The sequence below is a fragment of the Carcharodon carcharias genome, chromosome 3 (genome assembly GCF_017639515.1).
Source record: "Carcharodon carcharias isolate sCarCar2 chromosome 3, sCarCar2.pri, whole genome shotgun sequence".
Lineage (NCBI taxonomy): Eukaryota > Metazoa > Chordata > Chondrichthyes > Lamniformes > Lamnidae > Carcharodon > Carcharodon carcharias.
Genome location: NC_054469.1, coordinates 173755534 through 173769121, shown reverse-complemented (window position 1 = coordinate 173769121; position 13588 = coordinate 173755534). Strand labels below are relative to the sequence as shown.

Here is a 13588-nt window from a genome sequence, read left to right as displayed (position 1 = left end):
ACATAATAGGTGGTTCTGAGAATTCACTGCCTGAAAGTGTGGCAGAGGCTGGTACAAATGTGGCATCCAAGAGGCAATTGGATTTTTATCTGAAAAGGAAGAATGTGCAGGGCTATGGGGGGAAGGTGGCATTCGGTAAATTGCTCCTACAGCCAATCCAGAAACAATGGGCTGAATGGGCACTTTGTGTGCTGGAATAATTCTATATTTTTTTGCAATAGAATGGAATGTAGATGCTTCCATATAGCTGCGACTAATGTTCTGTTTGGGCAATTGTCTTGTGTAGTTTGTTACATATAACAAAAAAAATTTCACTGTCACTCCTCCACCAATTCTCTGCACTCTCCTCTCCCCCTCAACTTCCTCCAGTTCTTACCCCCTCCCTTCCTCTCTCCTGCTTCCTGCCCTTTCCTTCCCTGGCTCCCACTCCTGTGCTTCCTCCCTCTTCCTTTCCTCCCCTTCCCCCCATCGTCATGCTCTCTTACCTCCCTCTCCCTGACACCACTCCCTCCCTCTCTCCTATTCAGGTTCTGCAAACTCCTCCTTCCTTTCTCCTCTACTCCTCTTCCTTATCCTCTCTCTCAGCCCCTCTCCCTCTGCCTCTTGGGTCCACTAAAATATAGTTGTACTACATCAAGATCATGCATGACACCTCCCTCCAGGATTGATTACATACTGCCCAGCTCGTACCCCACACCGCACCACCCCCCCACCCCACCCCTCCCCACACACACACACACACACACACACACACATCCCCCACCCACCCACTCATTCCGGCCTGCCAGGCAGACTAGCAATTAGAGAAGAAGCCAATTTCACACCCAGGATCCTGACTGCTTCAACACCTTCACAGCTGTTTTGGGTGGAAGAGTCCAGGTGAAGGAACAATTTAAAATGTACATAATGTGTTCGCAGCTCACAATGCAATCAGCTCTACATCGAGAAGACAAAAACACAGATTGGGTGACCACTTTGCTGAACGTCTCTGTCCAGTTTGTGAGTATGATCCCAAGTTTCCGGTGCCATTTCTCCACCTAGCTCTCTTACTGACCTCCCTTTTCTCAGGCTACTACAGTATTCCATTGAAGTTCAATGCAAGATCAAGGAACAACACTTCAGGTGCCTGCTAAATATTCCCCACGTTTTCTGTTTTTAATTCCATTTAAAGCACAGCTGCCTAGGCTGTAGCTAAGATGTCAGAGATATGAAGCTGTCCCGAAGCAGGGGAGTTGGTGGTACCTGCGTGAAACACTTACTTTAAATCATACTTCCCAAGGTCAATGTATTGTTGTATAGTTTATACATATTTGGACTAAAGCAATCATGTTAATCTCTGCAGTCAGTGATATATACTGGACAAATAAAGCCAGCCCTTGGCAATTGATACAATTTGTCCTGTCAATCATACTTTTAGATAAACAAAAAATGCTGGAAAAACTCAGCAGGTCTATCAACATCTGTGAAGAGAGAAACAAAGTTAATGTTTTGAGCCCATATTTTCCTTCTTCAAAGTTAAAAAGAAGTAAAAATGTGATGAAATTTATACTGTTTAGTGGGGGGGAGTGGAGCAGGTGGAGGCAAAGGAGAGATTGACAAAGATGTCTTGAACAAAAGGACAAAGGTCGTGTTAATGGTAGTGATAAGGGCTAAAAAAAAGATGCTGATAGTGGCAATAAAGTAAGAAAACAGATTGTGATAATAGCAGGACAAGGGTAAGCACTCTGTGAAAGAACATGGAACAAGTAACAGCCTTTTGGGGGTGGGGTGGGGGGAGGGGGCGTTGGTGGGAAAGAAGTTTAGAAAGTGGGATGAAAGTAGAAAGTAGACTAAATTGAAGGAGGTGCAAGTGAAGCACTGCTTCACCTGAAAGGAGTGTTTGGGTCTGTGAAACTTAAAAGTTTCAGTTTGCTCAAAGAAATATTCCACAATAACGCTGTTAAATGCTTGTATCCTAGAATATTCTTTATACAAATATATTTGACAGGTTATCTATGTTAACGTTACTTTATGTACCAAATAAAGTTAAGTGCACTGCCTGCCTACCTGCTGTCCATAATCACAACTTTTGCATAATTTCTAATTTCTCAGATTGAAAACAATGCAATGAAACATCCTGGGTAATAATTAAGCCCTATCTGACTGTTTACATTTTTCAGTACCCAGCAAATTTTAAAGTGTAGGATTGAGTTTATTTTATTATAGTACTGTTAGAACTTAGTTGTCATATCCTTAAGTATGTCAATTAAAATTGTATTCTATATGTAACATAGTCACAAAGCATGGTGGATAAGCTCAACTGAATGTAAACTACAGTTCTATACAAGTCCTAACCTGTCAGGAAGTGATGGAAAGGACGAATTCAAATGATGTAAAGATCCTTTGTTTAAAAGTCATTAGAATGTTGCTAACCCCAGGGGGGCTGCTGTGAGACAGGACAAGCACAATAATCTCGTTATAAAAACAAAAACAAAAACAAAAACTGCGGATGCTGGAAATCCAAAACAAAAACAGAATTACTTGGAAAAACTCAGCAGGTCTGGCAGCATCGGCGGAGAAGAAAAGAGTTGATGTTTCGAGTCCTCATGACCCTTCGACAGAACTAGGTGAATCCAAGTTCTGTCGAAGGGTCACGAGAACTCGAAACGTCAACTCTTTTCTTCTCCGCTGATCCTGCCAGACCTGCTGAGTTTTTCCAGGTAATTCTGCTTTTGTACAGTAATCTCGTTAAGTGGTCATTGTTGATGAATAAACAGCAAGGAAGCACAATGACCTAAACCAGGCTCAAGGTACCATCATGGAAGGGCAGTTAGGTAATGACTGACCAATCAAATGGACGGGAACAGGGGTTTACCTAATATGGCTCAGAGCCAAGCTGGGAATAGTGTATAAAGAACAAAGAAAAGTACAGCACAGGAACAGGCCCTTCGGCCTTCCAAGCCTGCACCGATCATATTGCCTGTCAATTAAAACATTTTGCACTTTGCACTTGTATCCCTCTATTCCCATCCTATTCATGTATTTGTCAAGCTGCCTCTTAAACACCACTATCGTACCTGCTTCCACCACCTCCTCTGGCAGCAAATTCCAGACACTCACTACCCTCTGCGTAAAAAACTTGCCCCGCACATCTCCTCTATAGTTTTCCCCTCTCACCTTAAATCTATGTCCCCTAGTAATTGACTCTTCCACCCTGGGAAAAGCTTCTGACTATTTACTCTGTCCATTGCACTCATCATTTTGTAAACTTCTATCAAGTCGCCCCTTAGCCTCTGTTGCTCTAGTGAGAACAATCCGAGTTTCTCCAACCTCTCCTCATAGCTAATAACCTCCAGACCAGGCAGCATCCTGGTAAACCTCCTCTACACCCTCTCCAACGCCTCCATATCCTTCTGGTAATGTGGTGACCAGAATTGCACACAATATTCCAAGTGTGGCCTAACCAAGGTTCTATACAGCTACAGCATGACTTCCCAGCTTTTATACTCAATACCCCTGCTAATGGAGGCAAGCATGCTATATGCCTTCCTGACTACCTTATCCTCCTGCGTTGCTACTTTCAGTGACCTGTGGACCTGGACACCCAGATCCCTCTGCCCGTCAATGCACTTAAGGGTTCTGCCGTTTACTGTATAATTCCTGCTTGTATTAAACCTTCCAAAATGCATTACCTCGCATTTGTCCGGATTAAACTCCATCTGCCATTTCTCCGCCCAAGTCTCCAACTGATCTATATCCTGTTGTAATAAAATAAGGATTTGTAATATATTAAGCGCGCATCATCCTCAAAAAGAGAAGACAGGATATAAAGACTTCAATCAAGAGACAAGGCGCCCACTCAACCAGAGGTTGAGGACTGGTGTTCCATTGTAAATGCAACTGATGCTTATTGTGGAAAACAACATTTGTGAAGTTTGTGAAAACACCCTCATATGTGCCTGGATTTGTAGCTAATCTGAGTTTGAAGTCCCTTTTAGATCTGCTATCCCAACTTGGCCTGTAATTGTAATTGACTAAGTCTTACAATTAAATTAAAGCAAACCCCAGATCTTACAAAAGTTCGTCTGAAACTACTTTAAGAAAATCCACATTCGAATTCCTGTTCATAATTGTTCTTGTTTTATACAGTTGTTCTCAGCAGTTTGCATGCTTAAAACATATGTAAGCTGTTTCCCAGATACTTTAGATGGTGAAGTGCCTTTGCAGTTGCCAAGATGGGGCCTTGAGCTGCAACACTCATAAAGGAGTGAAGAATGCTCTAGGAAAGACCACTCCAAGGATGATTAAGGTTCTCAAGGCCCCTAACTGGGCCCTTTAATTATGTAAATCAGCCGCTTGCCTCCTTGGGATGGGCGGCCTCTCCATACCTGGAGGATCCCGTCATTGGTCAAATGTAGTGATGTTGAGACTGCGCCAAAGCCAATTTGACCCGGCTCCCTGCAACTTTATTGCCCCTGCCAACCCCGCCACCGCTGTCCCACCTCCCAGGGTCTGGTAAGCTTCTGACCGATAATTCTGGAATAAAAAGCTAGCTTCAGGAATGATGATCATGAAACTGCTGGATTTTTTGTAAAAAAAACATTGGTTTATCAAAGGCATTTCTTGTTCGGCCCTTTTACTTGTGACTCCAGACACACATTAATGTGGTTGACTCTTAACAGCCCACTGAAATGGCCTAGCAAGCCACTCAGCAAATCACCACAGAGAAGTTAAATAAGAAGAAACCTATATAGATGACTCAGCATCAATCTAGGTACCAGATGTGACACATGTGGACCCTTCTCAATTAGCAATTTTTTCTTTTCCAAACTAGTTTGGCATTGGACAGCTGTTTGCTGCCCTGATTGACTCGCCTTTCAGTGCCCTAATTGGCTAGCCTTTCAGTGCCCTGATTGGCCATTGTTTCAGAATGCTCCTATTGGCTGATCAGCGATTCCAGGGGCGCACTCCATTTGTGGGCATGGTCAATGTTGGTTCCACTTTAGAAAAATTCACTTGATTTAAAAGAAACGCTTTTTTCTGAACTGCATGGAAAATGTACTGAAAAAAAATCAGTAACTTTGAACACAAAACATTTGTGAAAGAATTGGAGGTACTGGCAGCGGTGGTAATTTTTGAAGGTCACACAGGTTAATTTTTGGAACATGCTTTGGATAATTGATAGGAGTGAAAGGGCAGAGTAAGAGACAGAGTGGGAAGGGGGGGAGAGTGAGAGAGACAAAGTGGGAAAGGGGGAGTGAGAGAGACAGACAGTGGAAAAGGGACAGAGAGAGAGAATGGGAAAGGTGGACAGAGAGAGTCAGACTAGGAAAGGGAAGTGAGCGAGAGAGACAGAGACGGGGGGTTGTGGTACGTGGTAACCAACAGGAGATTTCCTTGTCTGATTTCATGACAGCCTTGCTTGACCTGATGCCATGGGACATCATGGAGTATGGTGTCAATGTTGAGGACACCCAGGGCAACTCCCTCCCAACCATATACCACGGCACAGCCACCTCTGCTGGTTCTGTCCTACCGGTGGGAGAGGACATATCTAGGGATGGGATGGTAGTGTAATGGGACATTATCTGTTAGATATGATTCCGTAAATGTGACTATGTCAGGCTGTTGACTGGTTTATGAGACAGCTCTCCCAATTTTAGCACTAGGCCCTTGATGTTAGTTAGCAGGACTTTGCAGAGTCAACAGGGCTGAGTTGTTGCTTCTGGTGACTGGGTCAGCGCCAGTCCAGTTCCATTTGTTTTAAACTTTATTAGTGGATTGAGTGGCACACAGTTAGAGTTAACCACAATACTGTGTGTCTGAGTCACATGTAGGCCAGGCCAGGCCAGATAAGGATGGCAGATTTCCTTCCCTCAAGGACATAAGTGAAGCAGGTGAGTTTTCACAATGGCAGCTTTCTTTCCCTACTTTGAGACAGATGAAAAAGTGGGAAACAAAGACAGAGTGAGAGAAACAAGCAGGAAAGGTGGAGAGAGAGAGACACAGAGAGAGACAGAGTGGGAAAGGTGGAGAGAGAGAGAGAGAAACAGAGAGACACAGACAAAGCAGGAAAAGGGGAGAGAGCAACAGAGTGGGACAGGGGGAGAGAGACAGAGCGGGAAAGAGGGTGAGAGGGAGAGAGATAGAGACAGAGCGGGAAGGTGGGTGAGACTGAGATAGACAAACAGAGCTGGAAAGGGGGTGAGCGGGAAAGAGAGACAGTGGAAAAGTGGGTGAGAGAGAGAGACAGAGCGGGAAAGTGGGTGAGAGAGAGAGAGACAGAGTGGGAAAGTGGGTGAGAGAGAGAGACAGAGCGGGAAAGTGGGTGAGAGAGAGAGACAGAGCGGGAAAGTGGATGAGAGAGAGAGACAGAGCGGGAAAGGGGGTGAGAGAGAGAAAGACAGTCAGACTGGGAAAGTGAGTGAGACACAGGATGGGAAAGGGAGTGAGAGACAAAGACAGAGAGGGAAAGAGAGTGGGAGTGAGCAAGACAGGCAGAGCGGGAAAGGGGTGAGAGAGACAGGCACAGCGGGAGAGGGAGTGAGAGTGAGAAAGACGGGGGAAATTGGGTGAGAGAGAGAAAGAGAGACAGGGCTGAAAGGGAGTGAGAAAGAAAGACAGAGCAGGAAAGTGAGTGAGAGTGAGAGACAGAGAGAGCAGCAAAGGGAGTGAGATGGACAGACAGAGAGGGAAAGGGAGTGAGATAAGAGAGAAAGAGCGGGAAAGTGAGTGAGAGAGGGAGAAAGAGCGGGAAAGCGAGTGAGAGAGAGGGAGAAAGAGCGGGAAAGTGTGAGAGAAACACTGCGGGAAAGTGGGTGAGAGAGACAGAGTGGGAAAGTGGGTGAGAGAGACAGAGAGAGCAGGAAAGCGGGTGAGAGAGACAGAGAGAGCGGGAAAGGGAGTGAGAGAGATGGAGAAGGAATGGGAAAGCAAGTGAGAGAGATGGAGAAAGAACAGTAAAGCAAGTGAGAGAGGGAGAAAAAGCGGGAAAGGGAGTGAGTCAGAGCGCAAAAGAGTGGGAAAGGGAGTGAGGCAGACAGAGAGCGCGGGAAAGTGGGTGAGAGACACAGAGAGCGCGGGAAAAAGAGTGAGAGAGACACAGAGTGGGAAAGGGAGTGAGAGAAAAAGAGCAGGATAGGGAGTGAGAGAGACAGACAGAATGGGAAAGGGATTGAGAGAGACAGAGGATGGGCAAGGGAGTGCGAGTAAGAGGGACACACAGAGCGGGAAAGGGAATGGGAGTGAGAGAGGAAGACAGGGCGGGAAATGGAGTGAGAGTGAGAGAGACAGATAGAGCAGGAAAGGGAGTGAGAGGAACAGACAGAGCGGTAAAGGGAGTGAGAGTGAGAGAGACAGTAGAGCGGGAAAGGGAGTGAGAGTGAGAGGGACAGACAGTGCGGGAAAGGGAGTGAGAGAGACAGACAGAGTGGGAAAGTTGCTGAGAGATTGAGAGAGAGAGAGCAGGAATGGGAGGGAGAGGGACATGCAGAGTGGGAATGTAGGTGAGAGAGAGAGACAAATAGACTGTGAAACTGGATGAGAGATTGAGAGTGGGAGTGAGAGTGAAAGAGACAGACAGAGTGGGAAAGGGAGTGAGAGTGAGAGAGAGAGAGAGACAGGATGGGAAAGGGAGTGTGGGAGACAGACAAAATGGGAAAGAGAGTACAGTGAGAGAGCCAGACAGAGCGGGAAAGGGAGTGAGAGAGACACACAGTGGGAATGGGAGTGCGAGTGAGAGGGTCAGACAAAGCAGGAAAGGGACTGAAAGTGAGAGAGACAGACAAGGCGGGAAAGGTAGTGAGAGAGACAGACAGGGTGGGACAGGGAGTGAGAGTAAGAGAGACAGAGAGCAGGAAAGGGAATGAAAGTGAAAGAGATAGAGCGGGAAAGGGAGTGAGAGTGAGAGAGATATAGCGGGAAAGGGAGTGAGAGAGACAGACAGGGTGGGACAGGGAGTGAGAGTGAGAGAGACAGACAGAGTGGGAAAGGTGTTGAGAGAGACAGACAGGGTGGGAAAGGAAGTGCAAGTGAGAGGGACAGACAGGGCGGGAAAGGGAGTGAGAGGGAGCGAGACAGACAGAGCAGGAAAGGGAGTGAGAGTGAGAGAGACAGACAGAGTGGGAAAGGGAGTGAGAGTGAAAGAGACAGACAGAGCAGGAAGAATGAGAGTGAGAGAGACAGACAGAGCAGGAAAGGGAGTGAGAGTGAGAGAGACAGACAGAGCAGGAAAGGGAGTGAGAGTGAGAGAGATGGAAAGAGCAGGAAAGGGAGTGAGAGAGACCGACAGTGGGAAAGTGGATAAGAGTGAGAGAGACAGACAGAGCGGGAAAGTGGGTGACGATGAGAGAGAAAGAGCGGGAAAGAGGGTGACGGTGAGAGAGACAGACAGACTGGGAAAGTGGCTGAGAGTTTGAGAGAGATAGAGAGAGCAGGAAAGGGAGGGAGAGAGACATGCCGAGTGGGAAAGTGGGTGAGATAGAGAGAGACAAATATACTGGGAAAGTGGGTGAGAGATTGAGAGAGCGAGAAACAGAGCAGGAAAGGGAGTGAGAGAGACAGACAGAGCGGAAATGGAAGTGCAAGCGAGAGAGACAGACAGAGCGGGAATGGAAGTGCAAGTGAAAGAGACAGTCAAAGAGGGAAAGGGAGTGAGAAAAACAGACAGAGTGGAAAAGGAAGTGAGAGAGTGAGACACAGAGTGGGAAAGTGGGTGAGAGTGCGAGAAACATCCAGAAGGAGAAAGGCAGTGAGAGAGCCGGAAAGGGAGTGAGAGTGAGAGAGAGAGACAAAGCGGGAAAGGGAGTAAGATTGAGAGAGACAGACAGAGTGGGAAAGCGAGTTAGAGTGAGACAGACAGACAGAGCGGGAAAAGGAGTGAGAGTGATAGAGACAGACAGAGCGGGAAAGGGAGTGAGAGTGAGAGAGACAGGCAGGACGGGAAAGGGAGTGAGAATAAGAGAGAGAGACAGGACGGGAGGGGGAGGCAGGGAGACAGACAGGGTGAGAAAGGGAGTGAGAGTGAGTGAGACAGACAGAGCAGGTAAGAGAGTGAGAGTGAGAGAGACAGAGCGCGAAAGAGAGTGAGAGAGACAGAATGGGAAAGGGAGTGAGAGTGAAAGAGACAGACAGAGTGGGAAAGGGTGTGAGAGAGACAGACAGGACGGGAAAGGGAGTGAGAGTGAGACAGACAGAGAGCAGAAAAGGGAGTGAGAAAGAGAGAGAGTGGGATAGGGATTGAGAGAGACAGGCAGAGTGGCAAAGGAAGTGTGAGTGAAAGAGACAGACAGAGGGGTAAAGGGAGTGAGACTGAGAGGGACAGTCAAAGACAGAAAGGGAGTGAGAGAGACAGACAGAGCGGAAGGAAGTGAGAGAGAGAGACACAGAGTGGGAAAGTGGGTGAGAGTGCGAGAAACATCCAGATGGAGAAAGGCAGTGAGAGAGACAGACAGAGCCGGAAAGGGAGTGAGAGTGAGAGAGACAGGCAGAGTGGGAAAGGAAGTGTGAGTGAGAGAGACAGGCAGAGTGGGAAAGGAAGTGAGAGTGAGAGAGACAGACAGAGCGGGGAAGGGAGTGAGAGTGAAAGAGACAGGCAGAGCGGGAAAAGAGCTGAGAGTGAGAGAGCCAGACATACAAGGAAAGTGGGTGAGACGGAACGGGAAAGTGGGTGAGAGAGACAGACAGAGTGTGAATGTGGGTGAGAGACTGAGAGAGAGAGACCGAGCAGGAAAGGGAGAGAGAGATACATGCGGAGTGGGAAAGTGGGTGAGAGAGAGAGACAGATAGAATGGGAAAGTGTGTGAGAAATTGAAAGAAAGAGACAGCGCAGGAAAGGGGGAGAGAGAGACATACAGTTCAGGAAAGTGGGTGAGAGAGAAAGACAGACAGAATGGGAAAGTGGGAAAGAGATTGAGAGAGAGAGAAATAGAGAGATAGAGTGGGAAAGGGAGTGAGAGAGACAAAGAGTGGGACAGGGAGTGAGAGAGACAAAGAGCGGGCAAGGGAGTGAGAGAGACAAACAGCGGGAAAGGGAGTACGAATGATAGGGACAGACAGAGCGGGCAAAGGAGGGAGAGCGAGAGAGACAAACAGAGCAGGAAAGGGAGTGAGAGTGAGAGAGACAGACAAGCGGGAAAGGGAGTGAGAGACACAGACAGAGCAGGAAGGGGAGTGAGAGTCAGAGAGACAGACAAAGCGGGAAAGAGAATGAGAGTGAGGGAGACAGGCAGGGTGGAAATGGAAGTGAGAGTGAGAGAGACAGACAGAGCAGGAAAAGGAGCGAGAGTGAGAGGGATAGACAGGGTGGGAAAGGGGGTGAGAGTGAGAGAGACAGAGAGAATGGGAAAGGGAGTGAGAGTGAAAGGGACAGACAGGGTGGGAAAGGGAGTGAGAGTGAGAGAGAGAGCCAGGACGGGAAAGGGAGTGAGGGAGACAGACAGGGTGGGAAAGGAAGTGAGAGTGAGAGAGACAGACAGAGCGGGTAAGGGAATGAGAGTGAGAATGACAGACTGGGTGGGAAAGAGAGTGAGAGTGAGAGAGACAGAGAGAGCAGGAAAGGGAGTGAGAGAGACAGACAAGACGGGAAAGGGAGTGAGAGTGAGAGAGACTGAAAGTGGGGAAGTGGATGAGAATGTGAGAGACAGACAGAGCAGGAAAGTGGATGATGGTGAGAGAGACAAACAGAGCGGGAAACTGGGTGATGGTGAGAGAGACAGACAGACTGGGAAAGTGGCTGAGAGATTGAGAGAGATAGACAGAGTAGGAAAGGGAGGGAGAGAGTCATGCAGAGAGGGAAAGTGGGTAAGATAGAGAGAGACAAATAGACCTGGAAAGTGGGTGAGAGATTGAGAGAGCGAGAAACAGAGCAGGAAAGGCATTGAGAGAGACAGACAGAGCGGGAATGAAACTGCGAGCGAGAGAGACAGTCAAAGACGGAAAGGGAGTCAGAGAGAAAGACGGAATGGAAAAGGAAGTGAGAGTGACAGAGTGCGAAAGTAGCTGAGAGATTGAGAGAGTAAAGCAGAGCAGGAATGGGAGGGAGAGGGACATGCAGAGTGGGAAAGTGGGTGAGAGAGAGAGAGAAACAAATAGAATGAGAAAGTGGGTAAGAGATTGAGAGGGCGAGAGAAATACAGGAAAGGGAATGAGAGACAGACAGAGCGGGAACGGAAGTGTGAGTGAGAGATACAAAGATGGAAAGGGTGTGAGAGAGACTGACAGAGTGGAAAAGTAAGTTAGAGAGAGAGAGAGAGAGACAGAATTGGAAAGTGGGTGAGAGTGCGAGAAACAGACAGAAGGAGAGAGGCAGTGAGAGAGACAGACAGAGCCGGAATGTGTGTGAGAGTGAGAGAGGCGGGCAGAGCTGGAAGACGGGTGAGAGTGGGGAAGGGAGTGAGAGAGTCAGAGAAATTGGGCGAGAGTGAGAGGGACAGAAACAGCCAGGAGAGTGGGTGAGAGTGAAAGAGAGAGACAGAGCGGGAAAGTGGATGAGAGAGAGAAAGAAATAGAGCAGGAAAGGGCGTGCGAATGAGAGGGAGACAGTCAGGGCGGGAAAGGGCGTGAGAGTGAGAGCTCCTGACAGAGCGGGGAAGGGTGTGAGAGTGAAAGAGACAGGCAGAATGGGAAAAGAGGTGAGAGTAAGAGAGCCAGACAGACAGGGAATGTGGGTGAGACAGAGTGGGAAAGTGGGTGACGGTGAGAGAGACAGACAGAGCGTGAAAGTGGGTGAGAGATTGAGAGAGAGAGACAGAGCAGGAAAGGGAGCAAGAGAAACAGAGAGAGCGGGAAAGGGAGTGAGAGAGAAAGACAGAGCAGGAAGGGGAGTGAGAGTGAGAGAGACAGACAGAGCGGGAAAGCGAGAAAGAGTGAGACAGGCAGATAGAACGGGAAAGGATGTGAGAGTGATAGAGACATACAGAGCAGGAAAGGGAGTGAGAGTGAGAGAGACAGACAGAGCGGGAGAGGGAGTGAGAGTGAGAGAGACAGACAGGACGGGAAAGGGAGTGAGAATGAGAGAGAGAGCCAGGACAGGAAAGGGAGTGAGGGAGACAGACAAGGTGGGAAATGGAGTGAGAGTGAGACAGACAGAGTGGGAAAGGGAGTGAGAGTGAGAGAGACAGACAGATCTTGAAAGAGAGTGAGAGTGCGACAGACAGAGAGTGAAAGCGAGTGAGAATGAGAGAGCCAGACAGAGCAGTACATGGATTGAGGGTGAGAGAGACTGACAGCGGGAAAGTGGATGAGAGTGAGAGAGACAGACAGAGCGCGAAAGTGGGTGATGGTGAGAGAGACAGACATACTGTGAAAGTGGCTGAGAGATTGAGAGAGATAGACAGAGCAGGAAAGAGAGGGAGAGAGACATGCAGAGTGGGAAAGTGGGCAAGATAGAGAGAGACAATAGACTGGGAAAGTGGGTGAGAGTTTGAGAGAGCGAGGAACAGAGCAGGAAAGGGAGCGAGAGAGACAGACAGAGCAGGAATGGAAGTGCGAGCGAGAGAGATAGTCAAAGACGGAAAGGGAGTCAGAGAAACAGACTGAACGGTAAAATAAGTGAGAGAGACAGACAGAGTGGGAAAGTGAGTGAGAGTGCGGGAAACGTCAAGATGGAGAATGGCAGTGAGAGAGACAGACAGAGCGGGAAAGGGAGTGAGAGTGAGAGAGACAGACAGAGCGGGGAAGGGCGTGAGAGTGAAAGAGACAGAGTGGGGAAAGAAGTGAGAGTGAGAGAGACAGACAGAGAGGGAAAGTGGGTGAGATAGAGCGGGAAATTTGGTGACGGTGAGAGAGACAGACAGAGCAGGAAAGTGGGTGATGGTGAGAGAGACAGACAGGACGGGAAAGGTGGTGAGAGTGCGAGAGACAGGCAGAGCGGGAAAGGGAGTGGGAGGGACAGACAGCAGGAAAGGGATTTAGAGAGATAGACAGAGCCGGAAAGTGAGTGAGAGAGACAGACAGGGTGGGAAAGGGAGTGATAATGAGAGAAAGAGGCAAGCGGGAAAGGGAGTGAGAGTGAGAGAGACAGACAGAGCACGAAAGGGAGTGAGAGTGAGAGAAAGAGGCAAGCGGGAAAGGGAGTGAGAGTGAGAGAGACAGACAGTGCGTGAAAGGGACTGAAAGTGAGAGAGACAGAGAGGACGGGAAAGGGAGTGAGAGTGACCGCCAGGATGGGAAAGGGAGTGAGAGTGAGAGAGACAGACAGAGCGTGAAAGTGGGTGAGAGATTGAGAGAGAGAGACAGAGCAGGAAAGGGAGCAAGAGAAACAGAGAGAGCGGGAAAGGGAGTCAGAGAGAGAGACAGAGCAGGAAAGGGAGTGAGAGTGAGAGAGACAGACAGAGCGGGAATCTAGAAAGAATGAGACAGGCAGATAGAGCGGGAAAGGATGTGAGAGTGATAGAGACATACAGAGCGGGAAAGGGAGTGATAGTGAGAGAGACAGACAGAGTGGGAGAGGGAGTGAGAGTGAGAAAGACAGACAGGATGGGAAAGGGAGTGAGAATGAGAGAGAGAGCCAGGACGGGAAAGGGAGTGAGGGAGACAGACAGGGTGGGAAAGGGAGTGAGAATGAGAGAGAGAGCCAGGACGGGAAAGGGAGTGAGGGAGACAGACAGGG

The 13588-nt window shown here is 48.4% G+C and overlaps 1 protein-coding gene across 2 annotated transcripts in view; it reads left to right on the top strand.

The window, feature by feature from the left end:
• myo10 (myosin X) overlaps nt 1–1284 on the top strand; it is a 370178-nt gene extending 368894 nt beyond the window's left edge. For both annotated transcript variants that reach the window (XM_041183612.1, XM_041183615.1), the window contains exon 42: nt 919–1284. In XM_041183612.1, coding sequence (XP_041039546.1) covers nt 919–970 — 52 coding nt within the window. In that variant the 3' untranslated portion in view covers nt 971–1284. The remainder of the gene's footprint in view (nt 1–918) is intronic.
• Nucleotides 1285–13588: the final 12304 nt, after the last annotated feature.